Genomic DNA, 17,511 nt, shown 5'->3' with positions numbered 1-17,511 from the left:
ATGGACCAGGTGCTTGCCACAGGAGAGATGACTTACCTCACTTAGGGCTTGAGGTGCTATTTGTTCTTTTCTTCTAGTGTTTTCCTACTTGCCTCCATCAAGACTCTGAGACACTGAGAGAACAGGGTATGGGTTCTTGGAAATGAGTCCCTGAGACTCCTTGACAACTGATGCCCATCCTAGCCGACTCTGAAAGAGAAGCTTCGAATTTACACTGTCACTTGAGCCTCTACTAAGAAATGCTCAACTGAATCCAGTTACCTTTGCTTCAGCTCCTTGTCACATTAATTAAGAGCAAACAAAACTGGGGCTGGATGTGATGGTAATTCCAGCACTCAGGGGGCCGAGGCTGAGAGATTATTATGAGTTCAAGGTCAGCCTGTGCTTCCTAGCAAAATGGATGGGCCACAAGGAGAAGAGAATGAAAGAGGAAAAGGGAAGAAAGGAGGGATCCTCAAAACAAGAGTAATCCAAACAGGCTTGTTTGGATTGACATTCAAATTCCCCCAGACGCTTAGGAGGAATGTTGTCTGACTGAAATTTGAAGGCTAGCTCTCAGTTCTGCTAAAGCTTTCAGTGATGGAGCTCCTCCTCCTCTCCCCAGGCTAAGTGTGAGAGGCAGGATTAAAAACTTGTTCACTGCTTGCTTTGTCTCAGTGGGTTCACTACAGGGTCGCTCAGTCATGCAAGCTGCAGTGATACAATAGAGTGATCACAGGCTCCGGGGGTTCCCACGGGATATTGGAAGGGAGATGGGGAGCTGTGCAAAATATAAGTGGGAGACCAGTCTGACCAACATAATTTCCAAGAAGGCCCATCTCTTGATGGTATGCCTTGTGTAGCACGCGGACGTGGACCAACATTTCATGGGCTGCTGTGGTAGGTTTATCAGCCTTCGATGTGGGCTTTAATTGACTAATGATTATTATGAGGTCTGTGGCTTTGGGGTTTTTTTTGGGGGGGTTGCTGCATAATATGGAATGTGTGTGTGTGTGTGTGGTAATATGTGTACATCTGTATTGGGGTTTCATCTTCTTTACGCTGTATGTTTATAAATGACTTTATGACTTTTTCTAATAGTTACACAAAGCCTTATTCCAATGATAAAAGTACAACTTGGTATAATAAAACATTACCAGAGCAATTACCTTGTGCAAACTAGGGTGTGAGCAAGCTCAGCCCCAGGTCTCAGAATAAGCCGTTGTCTCTGCCACTCTGTGAGGGGCTGAGATGTGACACCGAAGGACAGCATGGGGAGGTAAGAGAGGTGCCTTATCACTAGGCAGCAGCCCATGAATTCAGAGAGCCCAACTGGGGAAGAGGCTGCTGGGAGAGGGAGCTCTTCAGAAGGACGCTCCCTTCTTCTCCAGGGACGAAGTGGGCTGGCTATTCCGCCTCTCCTGGAAGGACTACGCTGCTTAATGATTTCAACATTTTCTCTTTATTCTCCTAATCACACTAGCAGTGCCTCTGGGGATCTCTCCACACTTGAGCTTTGCCGGCTCCTGTTCACTGCACCAGCTTCTTTCCCTTGCCAGGGGTCACGGGCAGCAGTAACCCCTCCCTCCCAGCTTCTTCAGCTATCCACCTGCCTTGCTCAAGGCCTCCATTCCGCTGAGGCATCTTTTCTTTGCACTTGGCATAAGCAATTATTTCTCCTATCACGGTTCTTAATGCTTCCTGGAGAGGTAGCAGATCTTTTTTTTTTTTTTTTTTTTTGGCTGACGGATATCACTTCACCCAGAAATAATAGCTGGTCTCCCTCTGTCTTGTTAATAATAAAAAGGCACTGCTGCCCCCATCATGGCTGTATCACAGAGAGTGCAGGGGATCTTTTGAGGCCAAGGTCAGCCAGGGTGCTGGGTCCCCAAGGAAAGTACCAGAGAGAGGCCATTGAAATGGGAGATGCCCAGTTGTACCGGCCACCACCCCCTTCTTACTGATAGAATGCATTTGGCTGCTCCAATCTCAGGTGCCCTATTAACTTTCTTTGAGTGACTTAGTTTGAATACATACAGATAGAGGAGGTTGCAAATAGAAACAGTTCCGCCTCCTCAGCCCAGTGAACTTGATAAGATCCCAGCATCTTGAAGGCCGTTATCTCTGCCCTGGGCCTAGATTACAAAAGAAAACTGCATAGGTACAAACTGGAGGCACACTCAAGCTTTCAGAAAGGCTTGGGTGGAATTTGAAGGCATTTGCAAGAGTAAAAGAAACCAATGGTTAATGTGAGCTCCTCAAAAACAAAACCAAAAAAATCACTCAGAGAGAGAGAGAAAGATGTTAGGATTATATCTCAACATTAGAAGAAACAGTGGATCTCTCTTGCCCAGGTCCCCCCCCGGTGTCCTTGTGTCCTGTTTTCATCTCCCTGTTTTAAAGAGTGCTGACACCGGAGGCCCGGATGATGCCCCAGCATGAATTCTGACTAGATGAGCCTGTATGCTCTCCTAGCTCTGGGATCCTCACTTTTGCACTGTTTCTAGACTTGAAGCTGCTCAGTTCAATGGAGTAGCCATTAGCTTTGCAGAGAGTTAATGAAATAAGTTTGGTTCCTTAGTCACACTCAGGCTGTTTGAAGTGCTCAGTAACTACGTGTAGCTAGTAGCTACCATCAGACATTATGGGTACCAAACATTTTCCTGATTCCCAACATTCTGTGAAATGATGTTGGTCGAGGACATCCCTGAGGATTACAGAATCAGGGGCTCAGGGTAAGGGGACTTGTCTGTTCAAGACCACAGAGCACCTAGCCCTCCTTGATTTGCCCTTTTTCTTCATTCAGAAGAACTCTGAGTTAAGACAATCAGGTCCCAGCCCTGTTATAAAACTATGGAATGACCTTCGGCATCACTCTCCTTCTCCATCTCTGGAAGATGTTTCTTTCCAGATCTAATACGCTAATAAAATATTACAGCATGGCCATTCCCAACTTGGTACCTTCCCAAAAGAAGTAACAGTTTGTGCCAAGAACGTGGCTTTCATTTCACTGTCCGGGTTGGTGTGGTCCAGTGGAAAGATCCCGGAACTTTGAGTCATATCTGAGTTTGTCTTTGCTCAGCCGCATGACCTTGGCAAAGTATTTAATCTCACTGCATCCTGAACCTATGAGTAGGGCCACCCCTGAGGCAAGTGACAAAGATGCAGAGACTGAGTGGGTAGGGCCTTCCTCTGTCCGCCTGTTTTGGAGATGCCTTAGAAGAGAGTGAGTCTGGGCCTGACTGAGACACAGACAGCAGAGTCAGAAGTCCTGGGTGGAGAAAGCAGTGCGGGTTTCCAGATGACTGCAGCACTCCCAACATGAAGCAGGAGGCAGGGGTTGCAGTTTAGTGGAGAGGAAGCTGCGGCTCCATGTTCGGCTTCTGTTCTTCCCCTAATCAGGACGAGGAACCTCTCCAACATGTCGCCCATTTAGAGGACCCCGTCAGACACAGAGAGCCTTGTACTAAGTATGTGCACCTTTGCCAGGCTGATACATTTTTTTAAAAGAATTTTCAAGGCACATGAATCTGTCATTGCAACTTTCCTAAAGGACATTCTGGGCCTACTGTGGACCTACTGTGTGTTGGATGTGCTCCTGGTACCCTCAGGTACTCCCCGCCTGTGTGATTCTTCCTCCATCTGAGTCAGCTCCTGGGAAAGCGAGGCTAGTCCACTTCCTAAAGTGAATTATACACTTGGTTTCTGCTGAGCTCCCGCCCCAGGAAAGCTTTGAGACAAGATGGGAAGTGAGTGTGCGGAGTTACCGTGATGTGTGACCCGACAGAGCAGGTCAGGCATTGGGGACAGATGACTGTGATGGGGTAGGGTATGAGAACTGTGGCTGTTGAGATACACACTGTCAAGGAAAGGATGGTTATGTTTGCCTGGGCCTCATGAAGAACACAGCTACACCTACAGAGGTAGGCAGGAATTCATTTTGCCATGAGAATAAACAGTCAGAAAGGACAAAAGCGTGGAGGTAAAAACTTTCGATACATATCCAGAAGCCTGTGACTGTGTCTCCATCTGAACTGGAGCACAGGGTGCATGCAGATAGAGGTCAGCAGGAGCTGAGAGGTCGGGCCAGATGCTCTGCATGCCTAGGTGAAGACTTCCATTTCCAGGGGTTTAAGACACACTAGAGTTCTGAGCAGGGGAAAGCTGTGACAGGAGCAAACTGCACCTGGAAAGCTACCATGAGGCTTCACCCCAGGATGTTTTTCAGAATAGCATGTATCGGGTGGCAGGTGCAGAAAGGAAGAGAAAGGATGGAGCTGCAAAAGCAGAACCCATCCTGTTTGTGAGGAGGGCTGTGTCCACAGGCGCAGCAGTAAACCAGTCCTCACAGTCAAAGGCGTTGTCTCCAGGAGCCAGCTGGCTGCTTTCTGGTCTCCCTGCTCCCACAGGTGGGATTCCAGGTCCCTGGGAGGGCTTGCACACAGATGCCCTGGCAGCCCAGAATCAGCTCTTTGCTGCCATTCTCCTAGTTTCTTTAGAATGAACGGTCCCCTGGGGAGCTGCCTGCTCTGGGGAGTTTGTATTCGCTCAGAGAATCGGGTGTTACAACAGACTGAGAGAAATCTGTAGCTTGATCTCCAAATAACGAAGCTGTGTGTTTCTCCTCTGCTAGACTAGCAGCCCTGCATGTCAGGGACTGTTGTACACATTCTGCTCCCCAGTGTCTAGAGTAAGGCCTGTTTAGCAACCATAGCAACCATGTCAAAGACACGGTTTATTGAGCACTTACTTTGGGCCAGCTTTTGTGCCTACGAATCTTACATGTAAGTGGCTCCTTTGGAGCACTTCTGAGCTATGTTACTCAAGTGATGTCACTCAGAAAGGTACAAAGTCACACAGGATTCATAGCTAAAGCTCTCTAACACCAAAACTGTTCTTAACCTTTATATCCTTTTCCATTCTCTATTGGGACCTCAGCTTCTGTGAAAGTGGCATACGTATATGCTTTGGAGTAACTTCTCTCAAAATGAGGTTGCCTAACACTCTTAACTAACACCTGGTAAGAACAGGAAGGATGTTCCTGAGATCCAGAAAAAAAGGGCCTCGCAGCGGCCAGTGGTGGCCAGGGCTAGAGTAGGGTCTTCAGGTAGGTGCAAACTTTGTGTTCTCAGAAATGTCTGTGGTAGATAGCCAGCCCTTCTTGGGTTCCCCCCGAAATTTCAAGACCACTTCTAGCACCAGCGCTCTTCAGTTTGTTGTTATTATGCCCTTTTTGTAGTGGGTAGGGGGACCGCAACCTCGAAAGCAGAGAGATCTGGACACATGGAAATGCTGAAAATCTCTGTCAAGGTCGTCTGTGATGCCAGAGTTCAGTCACCTGCCTTTGGGCCACGTTCACCTTGGGAGGGGTGTCTTCTTCACCACAGCTTCACCTAGAACAAGAGCTGTGCTGGCCCAGAAACGCCCATCTTCTCCTCAGAAACTCTGGATAAATGAAATGAGCAAGATCCCGATGGCTTGAGGCAAGAGGAACGCTCCAGGGCACTGTCTGGAGCACTGGGAGCCCTGAGCTCTAGGTCAACAGCTCAGGAGGGTCAATGTGCCATCAAGATAGGCCCTCTGTAGGGCTGAAGGATACCGTTTTTGGACATATTTCAATGTAGGAAAGGGCCTGACATTTGTAGTCCCTCTACTGGAGTTTAACAAAAGTTTGAGGAAACTTAAACTCTTTTAGGTGTGAAGATGAACATTTCAGGTGCCATATTGAGCAAAGCATTTTCCTGCCACTTGTGCCCAGTCCTCTCCTCAGAGGCCCCTTGCAGACAGGGCTAAAAGAACAGTAATCTGTGGCTCTGAATAGAGGAGGAAAGCTAAGCAGGGCTTAGCCTGGGGATGGAATGACCTAAATGCTGTTCCCCTTCAGATCTGCCGCTGCCCTGTGCCTGGACCAGGCTCTGGGGATCTGTGACCATCATTCTCCCCAGCTAAGCTGAGATTCTGCCCCAAGATCAACTTTGGCGAAGTAGTTTTGATTGTGTCATTTCTTTCAGTGCCACCTCCCTTTGCCCCCTGGAGTCTGCCATCAGCATGATCCTTTCTGGACCCCAGCTCTAGCTGCCCCAAACCAGTAGAGATCAACGTGTTTGCTACGTGTTGTGCAGATAGCGGAGATTGTGCACTGCTGGGCATTGCGTAACCCTTGACCTTCCTCGTTTTGTTTGTCTCCCAGCGGAAGGCTCTTACCAGGCTCCCATTTCCTCATCATCTTACCACTACAGCTCCATCTTCTCCTGGTCCTTCTAACCCTCAGATTACCCCTCCCCGGTGTTTGAGTCACACTGAGATATAGCCTTGGTGTGGCACGCATCTTGTGACTTCATGGCAGTGGGTCATTGTGTTTGCTCACCCATTCTCCCGCTCACCCCATGTTTATTTAGTAAATCCCGAGGTTCCTGTTGTAAACAACATGCCTGCTTTGTGCTGTGTTCCCACTACAGAGAGTAGATGCTCCAGCAGTGTTTGCTGAGCGAGATGTCTTATTCTGAAACAAACTTCTCTTGGTCCTTCCAACCTCAGACACTAGAGAGGAAGTAGCTTATCCCTTAGTGAGGCCGCACAACTGTGATTCTGGATGCTTGGCCGAGTGATCATTTTAGAGAGGAAACCAAGCAGTAGTTAACCCTGAAGAGCGACGACACTGGCATCACTCATCATGATCTCCAGGTGTTCATTCTTTTTTTTTTTTCAGTATGTTTTGTGCCCTTTGCAGGTTTCAGACAGACATAAATAAGGCACACACACCCACACACCAAGAAAACGGTGAGATGGTGGTGAGTCAAGGTCAGAACAAGTGCATCACTAAAGAGGAGCTCAGGGTGAGGCAATGTCACACAGAGAAGACTGCCAAAAGAAGGTGGCATTTGGGCTAAGCCCTTACGAGAGTATAATTTAGCCTCTTTCCCCTGAGTAAAGGTGCACAGTGGGGGAGGTTGAACTTTGAGAGAACACATATGTATTCAAATGACATCAGTAATAGGCAAGGTAAGACAGGTAAGTCTTATTACTATGGACAGATTTCCTCCTTCCTACCATTGCTTCCTCCTGAATGGGAAACAGTCCTGCTGTGTTGTAGCCTCTTCTTGCCCCTGAGATAACAAGGGAGAGGAGCGGGTTCTGGGGCGTAGAGTCTCACCCAGACAGTTACGTGGGACTGCTGATCCTTCTGCTCCCTAGCCCCACATGCACACAGAGGCACACGATGTTGAGGCCACTCTGCCACCCTGCCGTGTGCTGGGAAAGTGTGGCATGTGCAGAGGTCCCCTAGGCCACCCATGGGTTTCCAGAAGATGTAGATACTGAAGGCAGCTGCCTGGCTCCATCAGTGAGAGGAGGCTAGCGAGGCAGATTAGTCATTCACATCATTTTCTGTTGAGTCAACATCTATTTTTAGGTATAGAACTCATAAAGGGACCTAGTGTCCCTGTCATAGGAAGGGGAATGTGCCATAAGTATGGGGCTGCTGCTCATCCTCCATCCTCCTTCTGCACCTATTGTCTCCGCCCGAAGATCTCACAAACAAGGCCGGCTTTGCTGCTCAAGGTGTAGCTCTTAATGTCAAATGTCTGGTTTAGGATGTCATTTGTTGTGCACACAGGCATTTATGTACACACACACACACACACACACACACACACACACACCCATGCACACATTCCCACCCTAATGGATTTAGCAGGCCTTCTTGAATCTGTTCTGTAGATTAAATAAAGCTGCCAGCTGAGAAATGCTAAGGCATATAGGTCCCTTCCTGTCCACTGTTTGTCAGATGTACTCTGAAATGACTGTTTTCATCTTCTATTCTGAGCCATAACCGCCCCAGAAATAGCTTTAGCAGGAAAGTGCTTTTGTTAGACTAGCTGTAAATTATATTTCAAATGTCTGATGTTGTTTCCTTTAAAAAATAAATAAATAAGTAAATGAAAGTCTAAAATTAATGACTGCTGGGGTTTGCTTTGCTTATGTGTACTGCTGAAGATTTGGCTTCTTGCAGATGGAATCTCAGATCTGTTTACAACTCTATGTTAGCTTTTTGGGGAGGAAAAAAAAAAGCAGTTGAGAGATCTGGGAGGACAAATTTACAAAGTCAAGCCTATTATAACCACCGAGGAAGTTCTCTTTTCTCTCCCACTGTTCCTCCCCTCCTTCTTGTCCGCCGTGCCCCCATTTTGTTTGTTGTGGTTTTATCTGCCCTGCCTCAAAGTTAGAGGCAACTGGTCGTTGCAGATGTGACAACAAGGTCACATATCGAGTTTAACAAGCAGATGTTCATTCAACCCCATTTCACCAGCACTTTGTCATTCAGCGAGAGCAGACCTCATGGGAACAGATTGGAACAACACAAAGGATGGGATATAAAAAAAAAAAAGAAAAAAAAATCTTACAGAGAACCTGATCGCTTTTATGCTTCAAATGGAGAATGGGGGTAGGGAGGCTGTCACAGAGAGAAATGTGCAGAGCAGTATTTCATGGTCATTTCTTTATTTTTTTACATATGGTTTATTCGAAGATTATTATGTGTTGGATACAGCAGATCATCTATACCCCCATATCCAGGAGGTAAATCTTCAGAACACCATGCATGGGTAGTTCTGCGTGTAACAGCTGCCATACAGTACTATTTTGTTCTGCACTTAGAGACCCTTATCTGCGCGTTTCTTTTAAGTTGTCGACAGCTCTCCTTTTGTTCATCTCTTGTTCTCCTGCTCTTATTCCTATAGAAGAATCATGGGTCCTAAGGAGAGACAGGGGACTGTCATCTTGGTTGTTGCCTTGGTCTCTGCTCTAAGGATGAGTGTCTGTGGTGCATTTAGCATCTCTCACCTTCTCCTAGGTGTCCTATGCCCGTCCGAGCTCGGCCTCCATCAGGGATGCCAACCTGTATGTTAGTGGCCTTCCCAAGACCATGACCCAGAAGGAGCTGGAGCAGATTTTCTCGCAATACGGTCGTATCATCACCTCCCGCATCCTGGTTGATCAAGTCACAGGTTAAGTGTTTCCCTGTAATTGCTCTCCCTGTATATCTGTACCCTGTTACCCACAGAGTTAAGTTCCAGGTCGTTGAAGGTGAGGCAGTAGAAGCTGAGCAAGCAGATTCCTGATGCTCACACATGGACTGCTTAAATGGACCCTCTTGAGAAGCCAGAGCCTCCACAGCTAAACTGCTTGAACAGGATTGTAAAAGAAGATTTGGGTATTGAGTTGGGAGTAGCGTTCTGTGGCCTTCAAAGTCTCTCTCAACCTTTAACCAGCATGCAGAACAAACTATCCGTACATCCCTAGCTCCAGATCACAGCAAAAGAGAGCTGGAAGGAACACCAAGCTGCCTTATTCTACACATTAGGAATTATGTAAAGTTGGAGGCAGATTTCCCACCAGTCAATGGTGTAGGGGTATGTGAGCAGAGTCTCTAGCGCTTGGGTTCTTTGTCCATGAGAAAGAAACCCAGTCAGCACGTCTCAGAAAGAGACGCAAGGTGGTTTGGGCCGCACTGTCAGTGACACTGTCTTTTGCCTGATTTGATCCCAATTGAAAGTGTCACCCCTAAGAATAGAGGTAAAATGCATGTTTACTATTTGATTCATGCTGCCATCTCCTGCTGCCACAAACACTGTGCAGAGGGACATTGGGGACCAAGGATAAAGGAGACAAAAAGCTGATTCACATGAGTCCAATGTTGCATATCCTTTCTAGGGACAGTCCAGTGTCCCATGAGAGCTCAGAAGGAGGTGCACTGTGCCTGGTGAAGACACCATGGCTCCACAGCAGAGGCAGTTTTGGAACAGATCTCTGGAGAATGATTCAGTTTCCTGGCAAAAAGGAAGGGGTAGAATAGTCTAGATTCAGAGGATGGTATACCCCAGGGCATGATGTTGAGAAGGAATACAGCCTGTTCAATGCAGGTCAGGGTGGCTGGTGAGAGGTTCAATAGGAGATTCAAAGCCTGACTGCCAAAGGCAGCAACTGCCATCCTGTAAAGTCTGGATTTTATCTGCATGTAGCAAAGATCCAGGGAAAGGGAGTTTGTAGGTTTTATTTGTCTCTGTTTAAGACAACAAAGAATAAGTGGCAGCTATAAAGTACATCAGTCAAAAGGTTCAAAAGCAGCACAGAATATGTTCCTAAAGGAACATGTGTAGTCAGAAGTTACTTTTCAAATAGATGACAATCCCAGCTTTGAGGTAGGAAGGCCCTCTGCAGAACTAGATAGTGTTGGGTGGTTCTTTACAACCAAAAGTAGATGGGGACTGAGAAGAGCAGCTGCGGAGGCTTGGAGGGCAACGCCCCTGCCTCCTCGGCATTGCAGACATCTGATGCCATTTGGTGAGCGATAGAGCTTCAGGGAGCTGGCCTCCCATGTGGCTCGAGTCACCAGAAGCTCGTCCACTGCTTTCCAGTGACACCCACCAACGTTTGCCCCCTCTTTACAAATGTTTTTTCCTTTCCCCCAGGAGTCTCCAGAGGGGTGGGATTCATCCGATTTGATAAGAGGATTGAGGCAGAAGAAGCCATCAAAGGGCTGAATGGCCAGAAGCCCAGCGGTGCTACAGAACCGATTACTGTGAAGTTTGCCAACAACCCCAGCCAGAAGTCCAGCCAGGCCCTACTCTCCCAGCTGTATCAGTCCCCCAACAGGCGCTACCCCGGCCCTCTTCACCACCAGGCTCAGAGGTTCAGGTAGGCATACCCACAGAGGAAGGAGACTAGTACCCACGACCCCGACACCAGTATGGTCTAGTGCTTGGGCCAGCGAGCCCACAGCTCTGAAGGACAGAACACCCAACCATCACTGTGTGGCGCTTCCCCAAAGCATCATTTGCTGCTCCTATAAAATTATCCAGCAGGACTAGGTGCTCTCACTCGCCCTCTTCCAGCTTGTCGCTGTGACTGCTCGTTAAACCTGAGATTCGTTGGTAGAAACAAAATCTCGGTATTTCGTCAGACAAGAAGAATCCATTTTAATGGAGCTAAGCACTAAGATGTGGTCATACACAACAGCTCAGACTTAAGGCAGGATAGACCCAGAAGTAGAGCCTGTCAAGGAGTGGCTTATTCACGCCTCTTCCGCTAGTGAACGCCATAGGAATCCAGAGGAGGAAAGACTCTCTTTAATATTAACTTTACTCTCTTTAAGTCACATATTCTGAGAAGATGAAAGAAAGATTCACCCATACGTTACTAGTGCTTTCTTTGGGTAACCAACCCCCAGGAAGTCCCTGGTGCAATGGACTAATTAGTTCCCCATGGCACATTTCCAAAAGGCAGGTTTTCCCCAGGACAGCAGTCAGACCCTGGCCAGCCTCTGTTGCGTAGGCGAGAGGCATGATCTTGACCTCTCCTTGGTAAATTCTAAGCGACCACTGTCTTCTGCCCACGTACCAACTTCCCATCAACGAAAGGGTTTTTCTGACTGTCAAATCTCACATGAGAAAATAGGAGGTCCTTCCCTCTATAATAGTAACTGTCCATCTGGCTACAGTGGGGGAAGAAATCTGTTTCTTCACGTGTCCTCCTAGGCCTGATGACTCTGAAAAGGTTAATGACTTCATGAAAGGCCCAAGCCATCTAATTTCTATTTTGTGTGAAAGCACATGCAGTATTTATGTAAAAAGCCTTTCCAGCAGGCTTCTAATGGTGGGAACTATGATTGCTACTTCCACAGGCTTGCCCCCAAGAAGGGTAGTGTATGTGAGGAAGATTATAACATAATGACATTTTGCTGGGAGGTGCTTTGGGCTGTAAGCAGTAAGCTGGTTATGGTTTGGTTTGGTTTCGTTTGGTTTGGTTTTTAACCTTAGCTCTCAAAAACTCTCTGCCTTCCAAATTGTGTGTGGCCAGATTTAGTTAAAGCAGCTAGACTAACATAAAAGGCCTGCTCATATGTAGTCTGTGATCATGTGTTGTTAACCTGGAACAGAGACATTTTGCTCACAAGCCTGGTTGTGATGAAAGGTAAACAATTTAAGAACACCCCCAGTTTTAACAACTTCGCAGACGACATAAAAATAGGTCCACACAAATGTTGGGTGGCAGTGCTGAATTAATTCAGACCTTGAAAGAAAACAGGGTTCATTAGACACCTGCTTTTGCCTCTAGCATTGACCTGGATGGACATGAATTACTTGAAATTGGAAAGAGGAAAAGAGAGAAGTACCAGTGGATAGTCTCCTGAGCAGTGGGGAAAGTTGTCGAGCTTTTCTTCTTGGAAAATGGAGCATTCTTATTAATAGTTCCATTGAGTGATCTTGCCATCTGCGAGGCATTAACCCAGAGACCCTCCTTCTCTTTGCAGGCTGGACAATTTGCTTAATATGGCCTATGGCGTAAAGAGGTAATTAAAACTCCACAGATTGCCAGATGTCCGTGTTGGCACAGACTGGGGCTAGATTTTTTTTTTTAATTCACTAACTTTACTTTTAATTTTTTTTTAATTCTTCCTTTTTCTTCCACCAGCATGTCAAATTCTTAATTTTAATTTTGGACCTCGGTTAATTTTGTTTCTTTTAGGGCACACAAAAATGTATTTGTGTGTTTCACCCTTCCTTTTTTTCGCAGGTGGGCTTTCCCCATGGTTCAGGTGCCACAGCTACAAAGCCCTGGGTGATCTCATCGAGTCCTGACCGGCTTCCCTTGAGGAGAAAGCCCTGACTTTTCTGGCTAATTTTGCAAACTTGCCGAGCACCTGTTTTGCGTTTTTAGTGCCAGGAGTCAGTTTAAGAGGGCAGATCCCAGCAAATGAAAATTAGAACATTTTGCTAGTACATCATGGCTGACAATCTTATGATTTTCAGTGGGGAAAAAAATAGATTTTTTTTTTTTTTTTTTTTTTTTTTTTTTACTATAAGTTCTGGCCAAATCATGAATTGAAACATGCATGGCGTCTTTTACTCCCATCTCACCTCTGTGCATTTCTGGGCACATTTTGAGAATGAAGTGTATCTGTGTGCACCTCAACCAAGGGTTTCTTTTATTACAGGTTTTAGCTGTTATAAGTCTTCTCTCGGTTGTTGGGGGGTGTTGAATTTAAGGTTTCTTTCATTTAAACCTTTTTATGGGGTTGGGGACTAAAACAGGGTGAGGAGTTTGAGACTTTGAATGTAGTCACAAGGCTTTCCAGGCCCAACCTGAAATCAGAGTCTTGAAACTTTGGTAGGTTATGTCACTGTGTGCACTGTGTCCGTGAGGTTCCCACATGTGGCCTGACAGGCTCCACTCCACTACCAGGGACATAGAGCATCTTCTTTATCAGTAGAGATGTGCTCCTCAATTACCCCTTCACCGGCTAAGGGAGACATGGTCTTTAATAGCCACCAGCCACTCCCTACTTTATCTAGGCTTTGGCCTCTTGACTATGTGTGGTAAGTACCCTCACTCTGGAGACTAGCACATCAGGAAGGGAGTGAGCTGACTGCAGCTTAACCTGCGGAGAGCAGCAGCCTCTTAAATCTCGGGCCCAGCGCCAGTGAGGCTGGCTGTGACGTATCTCCAAACGTCTAACATGCTGCTCGCCTTCCCGGGCACACCACATCTTTTCCAGCCCTATCCCACGTCTTTGCTGCTCTCTGACTTCAGCGAACTGGCACCAAATGCTATGGGGAAAAGGTTAGAACACACACGGCTAGGAACGGCTGGACTGTTCCACACGTGTTGCCACATCGTCGGGTGTCCAGTCCGGCCCAGCCTGACCCAATAGAACACAGTCAGCGTTAGTCAATAACACGATTCTCCTTCACATCAGACCTGGAGCTGGCGGTAGCCTGCGTCAGTGTTCCAGGTAACCATCCCCAACTTGAGTGGCAGTCCTCCTTAAAACCCCTTTCCGGACTCTGAGGTTGGCCTTATAATAAATACTTAGTTGCTTTCTATACATAAACTGAAAGATGTCAGAGGCTCACACAGCTGAATGAGAAATACTTTATAAGTCAGTCTTAAAAAAATAAATACAAATAACAATTAAGCCATTTTACCCCTTTGAGGATGTGTATCATAAATGGTCTTTGCTTTTGTTTAATTGTTAGTTTGTAAGCAAAATGGAAACTTGCTTTGGTGAATAATAGCAAAAATAACATCTATTGAGTTGTTCTGCTTAGCATATCTTTAGGTTATTATCCAAGTTCTAGTGAAATGTGAAAATGTAACAAGACTTCTAGGCCTCCAAGAGTGTCTGCTTACTTTTAAAAGCAGTCATAACTTCCTCTTTGTCTCATACCCCTGTCTATTTTGAACTTCGTCTTCTCCCATTCCTTCACCTCGACCCTCAAAAAAATTCAACCAAAAGAAAAGCAATCTGGTCATCAGTGAATAGGTCAAAATTCCCTGTATAAGTTCAGTGTGAAACAAGGTGTTGCCAATACTGTCCTGCCATAGACTCTGGTATCCCAGCTGTTTCTTCCATCACAAATGCCACATGGGTTTATTTTATCAGACAGTGAATAAAATCTAAAGGGCTTATTTTTTTTTCTTTTCAATGCTACACAAAAACATTGACATTTTAAACCTAATACAACAGTTGTTGCACCAAAGAAAAGAGTGTTTTTGTGCTTTTCCAATGTATAGCAATTCAAAATTTGTAACTGCTGGAACCACTTGAGGACTTGTTCCAATGATGCTCAGAAGCAGATTCGAGACGATACAGTATCAAGGAGTCTATTATTGCTGCTCTAGTTGTGTGGGAGAACCCTTACAAGTGAATGCTAAATGGAACATGAGCCATTCATCTGGTCAACAGCAAGATACATCCTCATGTCCCTCCACCCTCAGTAACACCGACAGAGGTGGAGGGACTGGGATTACTGAGACTACTGCCATCGGGTAATCTCCCTAAAAAGTCACAGAGTAAAGTTTTCCAACCATTGACATCAAACTGTCACTCAGTCAGTCAGTAAACCTGTAGTTTTCTATGGGCCACTGTGTCTGGGAGAACACATATGCACTCCACTGAATGAATAAACCCAGCAGTGCAACGGATGAAACAGAGTCCCTTCCCGGAGAACTCAGTCTATGGCAGGGTAGGTTTAGAGTGGGACACCGTATGAATATAGCCTGTGTTAGAGCTGTTTAAAGCCTTGATCGGGGGGGGGGGGGGGGAGCTCCTGTGGCTTTTAGGAAATGACGTGGCCATTCTCTTGGCATGTACATCCCTTAGCTGTCCAGCCACCCCGTCGGAGGAAAGATCACAGATGTTAGCTTTTGCGTTTTGGTTTTGAAACCCTGAAGACTCTCCTGCAAACACTCACTCAGCCCTTTGCCCCGTGTCTGTGTCTGTGCATCTGTGTGTCATCCATGGTCAGACTGATGTCTGGACCAGTCCCCCCTTCTGCTTGTCCCCCCAGGTTCTCCCCAATCACGATTGACGGGATGACAAGTCTTGTGGGAATGAACATCCCTGGTCATACAGGGACAGGCTGGTGCATCTTCGTCTATAACCTGTCCCCTGATTCTGATGAGAGTGTCCTCTGGCAGCTCTTTGGCCCCTTCGGTGCAGTGAACAACGTCAAGGTCATCCGTGACTTCAACACCAACAAGTGCAAGGGATTCGGCTTTGTCACCATGACCAACTACGATGAGGCAGCCATGGCCATCGCCAGCCTCAATGGTTATCGCCTGGGAGACAGAGTGTTGCAAGTTTCCTTTAAAACCAACAAAGCCCACAAGTCCTGAATTTCTCACCCATACTTATTAAAATATATATATAAATATATAAGAACAAAACACCCGCGCACACACATACACAAAAGAGAGAGACAAACTTTACAAGGCTTATATTCAATCATGGACTTTATAAGCCCATGTTGCCTGAGTATTAAAACATTGGATTATCCTGAGGTGTACCAGGAAAGGATTTTATAATGCTTAGAAAAAAAAAAAAGAAAAAAACAAAAAAAAATACTTTGATGCATTGAATGTTCTTTCATAGCTGTCGTTGTTGAATATAATATACATAGATAGCAATGTGCAGGGATTTTTACCCAGCCAGCTAACTTTACTACCTTCCTTGAAGGTGGGTCTTTTTAAGATGACCATTCGCTCATTTGAAGAAGAAAAACAAAAAACACAAAAAAATAATAAACAATTTTTACAAAGTAATGGGATTCAAAGGAGGAAAAAAAAAAGATTTTTCTTTTTTGTCAAATGTTGATCCAATCAGATTGGTTAAAAACCCCCACACAAATTAAAGAGGAATAATAAAAATTGCAAAAATGAAAAAAAAAACTTTTGCAAATTTTTTTATTTTTCCTTTTTTCTTTTATATCATGTGAACTAAAACAGTCTTCTGTTAGGGGATGGGGAAAGGGGGTACCTGATGACATTAACAATTTAATAACATTAACATTGTTGCCAAAGAGGTGGTCTCTTTGCTGAAAATGGGTTTCAAGAAAAATCTATTTTTATAAAATATAAAGAATTTTTACAAGAGAATCTGGATTTGAGAAAAAAATATTTTGACTGGCTAATTTAGGGGAAATTGACAACTTTGTCGCGTTCATACTGCACTGGTAACTTTTTAGAGATCAAGATGTGTGTTTTAAACTGGATTCGTAGACTGTTTTTTGAAGGATGGGCTATAAACAGATGATCTTCATATCTTTTCATAGCATGTAATAATAATAAAAAAATATTAATTGCTAGGGGAAAGGAGTGTTCGTTCTACCCAGGGTACCACAGTTCCCCACAGTCAAAACCCAAAAGCAAGGAGATGAGTTGAAAGACAGTTTTTCTTTAAGTCATCAGTATGGGATGTCAGCAGAACAAAAATTAAAAAAGATTCATTTTCTTTTTAACCTAAAACTTCCTTAGTTTGAGCAGTAGGTGCTACAAAATTATTTACATATCTTAGTATCACAGTTAAGTGTAAACGTGTTTAGGAGAAGAAAAAAGATACCTTTGCTTTACATTCATTAAGCAATTTTCAAATTCACTTTGTAGCCCATGCTGATAAAATTGGGCTGTGTGGGTACATTTGAAACACTGTTTATGTTGCTTGAAACACTTATTTATTTCATTGCAGATGTGATGATGCCTATGGCCAAGATCAAATATAGCTAGATTGGCTAGACTACTTGTTTGTTTACTTAAACTTTGGGAAGAAGCATATTATTGTGTCATTCTGTTGTGTGTGTATGTGTATATATAATATAAATATATATATAAAGTTATTTTTCTTTGGTTAATTTATTATAAGTTGTAACACTTGGCTAGTTTTGTTTGTATATGTCTTAAAATGTTTTCTTATGATATTTAAGTGACAGTTAAAGAGGTATCAAGGTAACTTGTGTAGAACTATTGTTTGCTATATTGTCATGTTTGTTGTGAATATTTTTTCTTACTGCACAGTAGAAAACTTTGAAAACACTGGGTCTTTATTTCAATGTAATTCAGATTGGGGAAAACTAAACAGAGCTAAGGGAACAAAAGGATTGTGGGAGCACGCTCCCATGTCCAGCGCACTGATCATTTTAGTACGTTTGTGCTTTGTACGGTTATATATTTAAAACAAAAATTAAACAAAAAAAA

The 17,511-nt window shown here is 44.9% G+C and overlaps 1 protein-coding gene across 9 annotated transcripts in view; it reads left to right on the top strand.

Annotated features, from left to right (window-relative positions):
- The window catches only part of Elavl4 (ELAV like RNA binding protein 4), a 144,943-nt gene extending 127,849 nt beyond the window's left edge, over positions 1-17,094 (top strand). For 6 of the 9 annotated variants that reach the window (XM_055628986.1, XM_055628984.1, XM_055628989.1 and 3 more), the window contains exons 4-7: positions 8,831-8,984; positions 10,449-10,674; positions 12,290-12,328; positions 15,288-17,094. In XM_055628986.1, coding sequence (XP_055484961.1) covers positions 8,831-8,984; positions 10,449-10,674; positions 12,290-12,328; positions 15,288-15,657 — 789 coding nt within the window. In that variant the 3' untranslated portion in view covers positions 15,658-17,094. The remainder of the gene's footprint in view (positions 1-8,830; positions 8,985-10,448; positions 10,675-12,289; positions 12,329-15,287) is intronic. The other 3 variants (XM_055628988.1, XM_055628992.1, XM_055628991.1) reach the window with 2 other exon arrangements.
- Positions 17,095-17,511: the final 417 nt, after the last annotated feature.

Source organism: Psammomys obesus, unplaced genomic scaffold (assembly GCF_907164565.1).
Source record: "Psammomys obesus unplaced genomic scaffold, mPsaObe1.curated_primary_1811, whole genome shotgun sequence".
Lineage (NCBI taxonomy): Eukaryota > Metazoa > Chordata > Mammalia > Rodentia > Muridae > Psammomys > Psammomys obesus.
The sequence above is the reverse complement of the archived record's forward strand: the minus strand, read 5'-3'. Positions and strand labels throughout refer to the sequence as shown.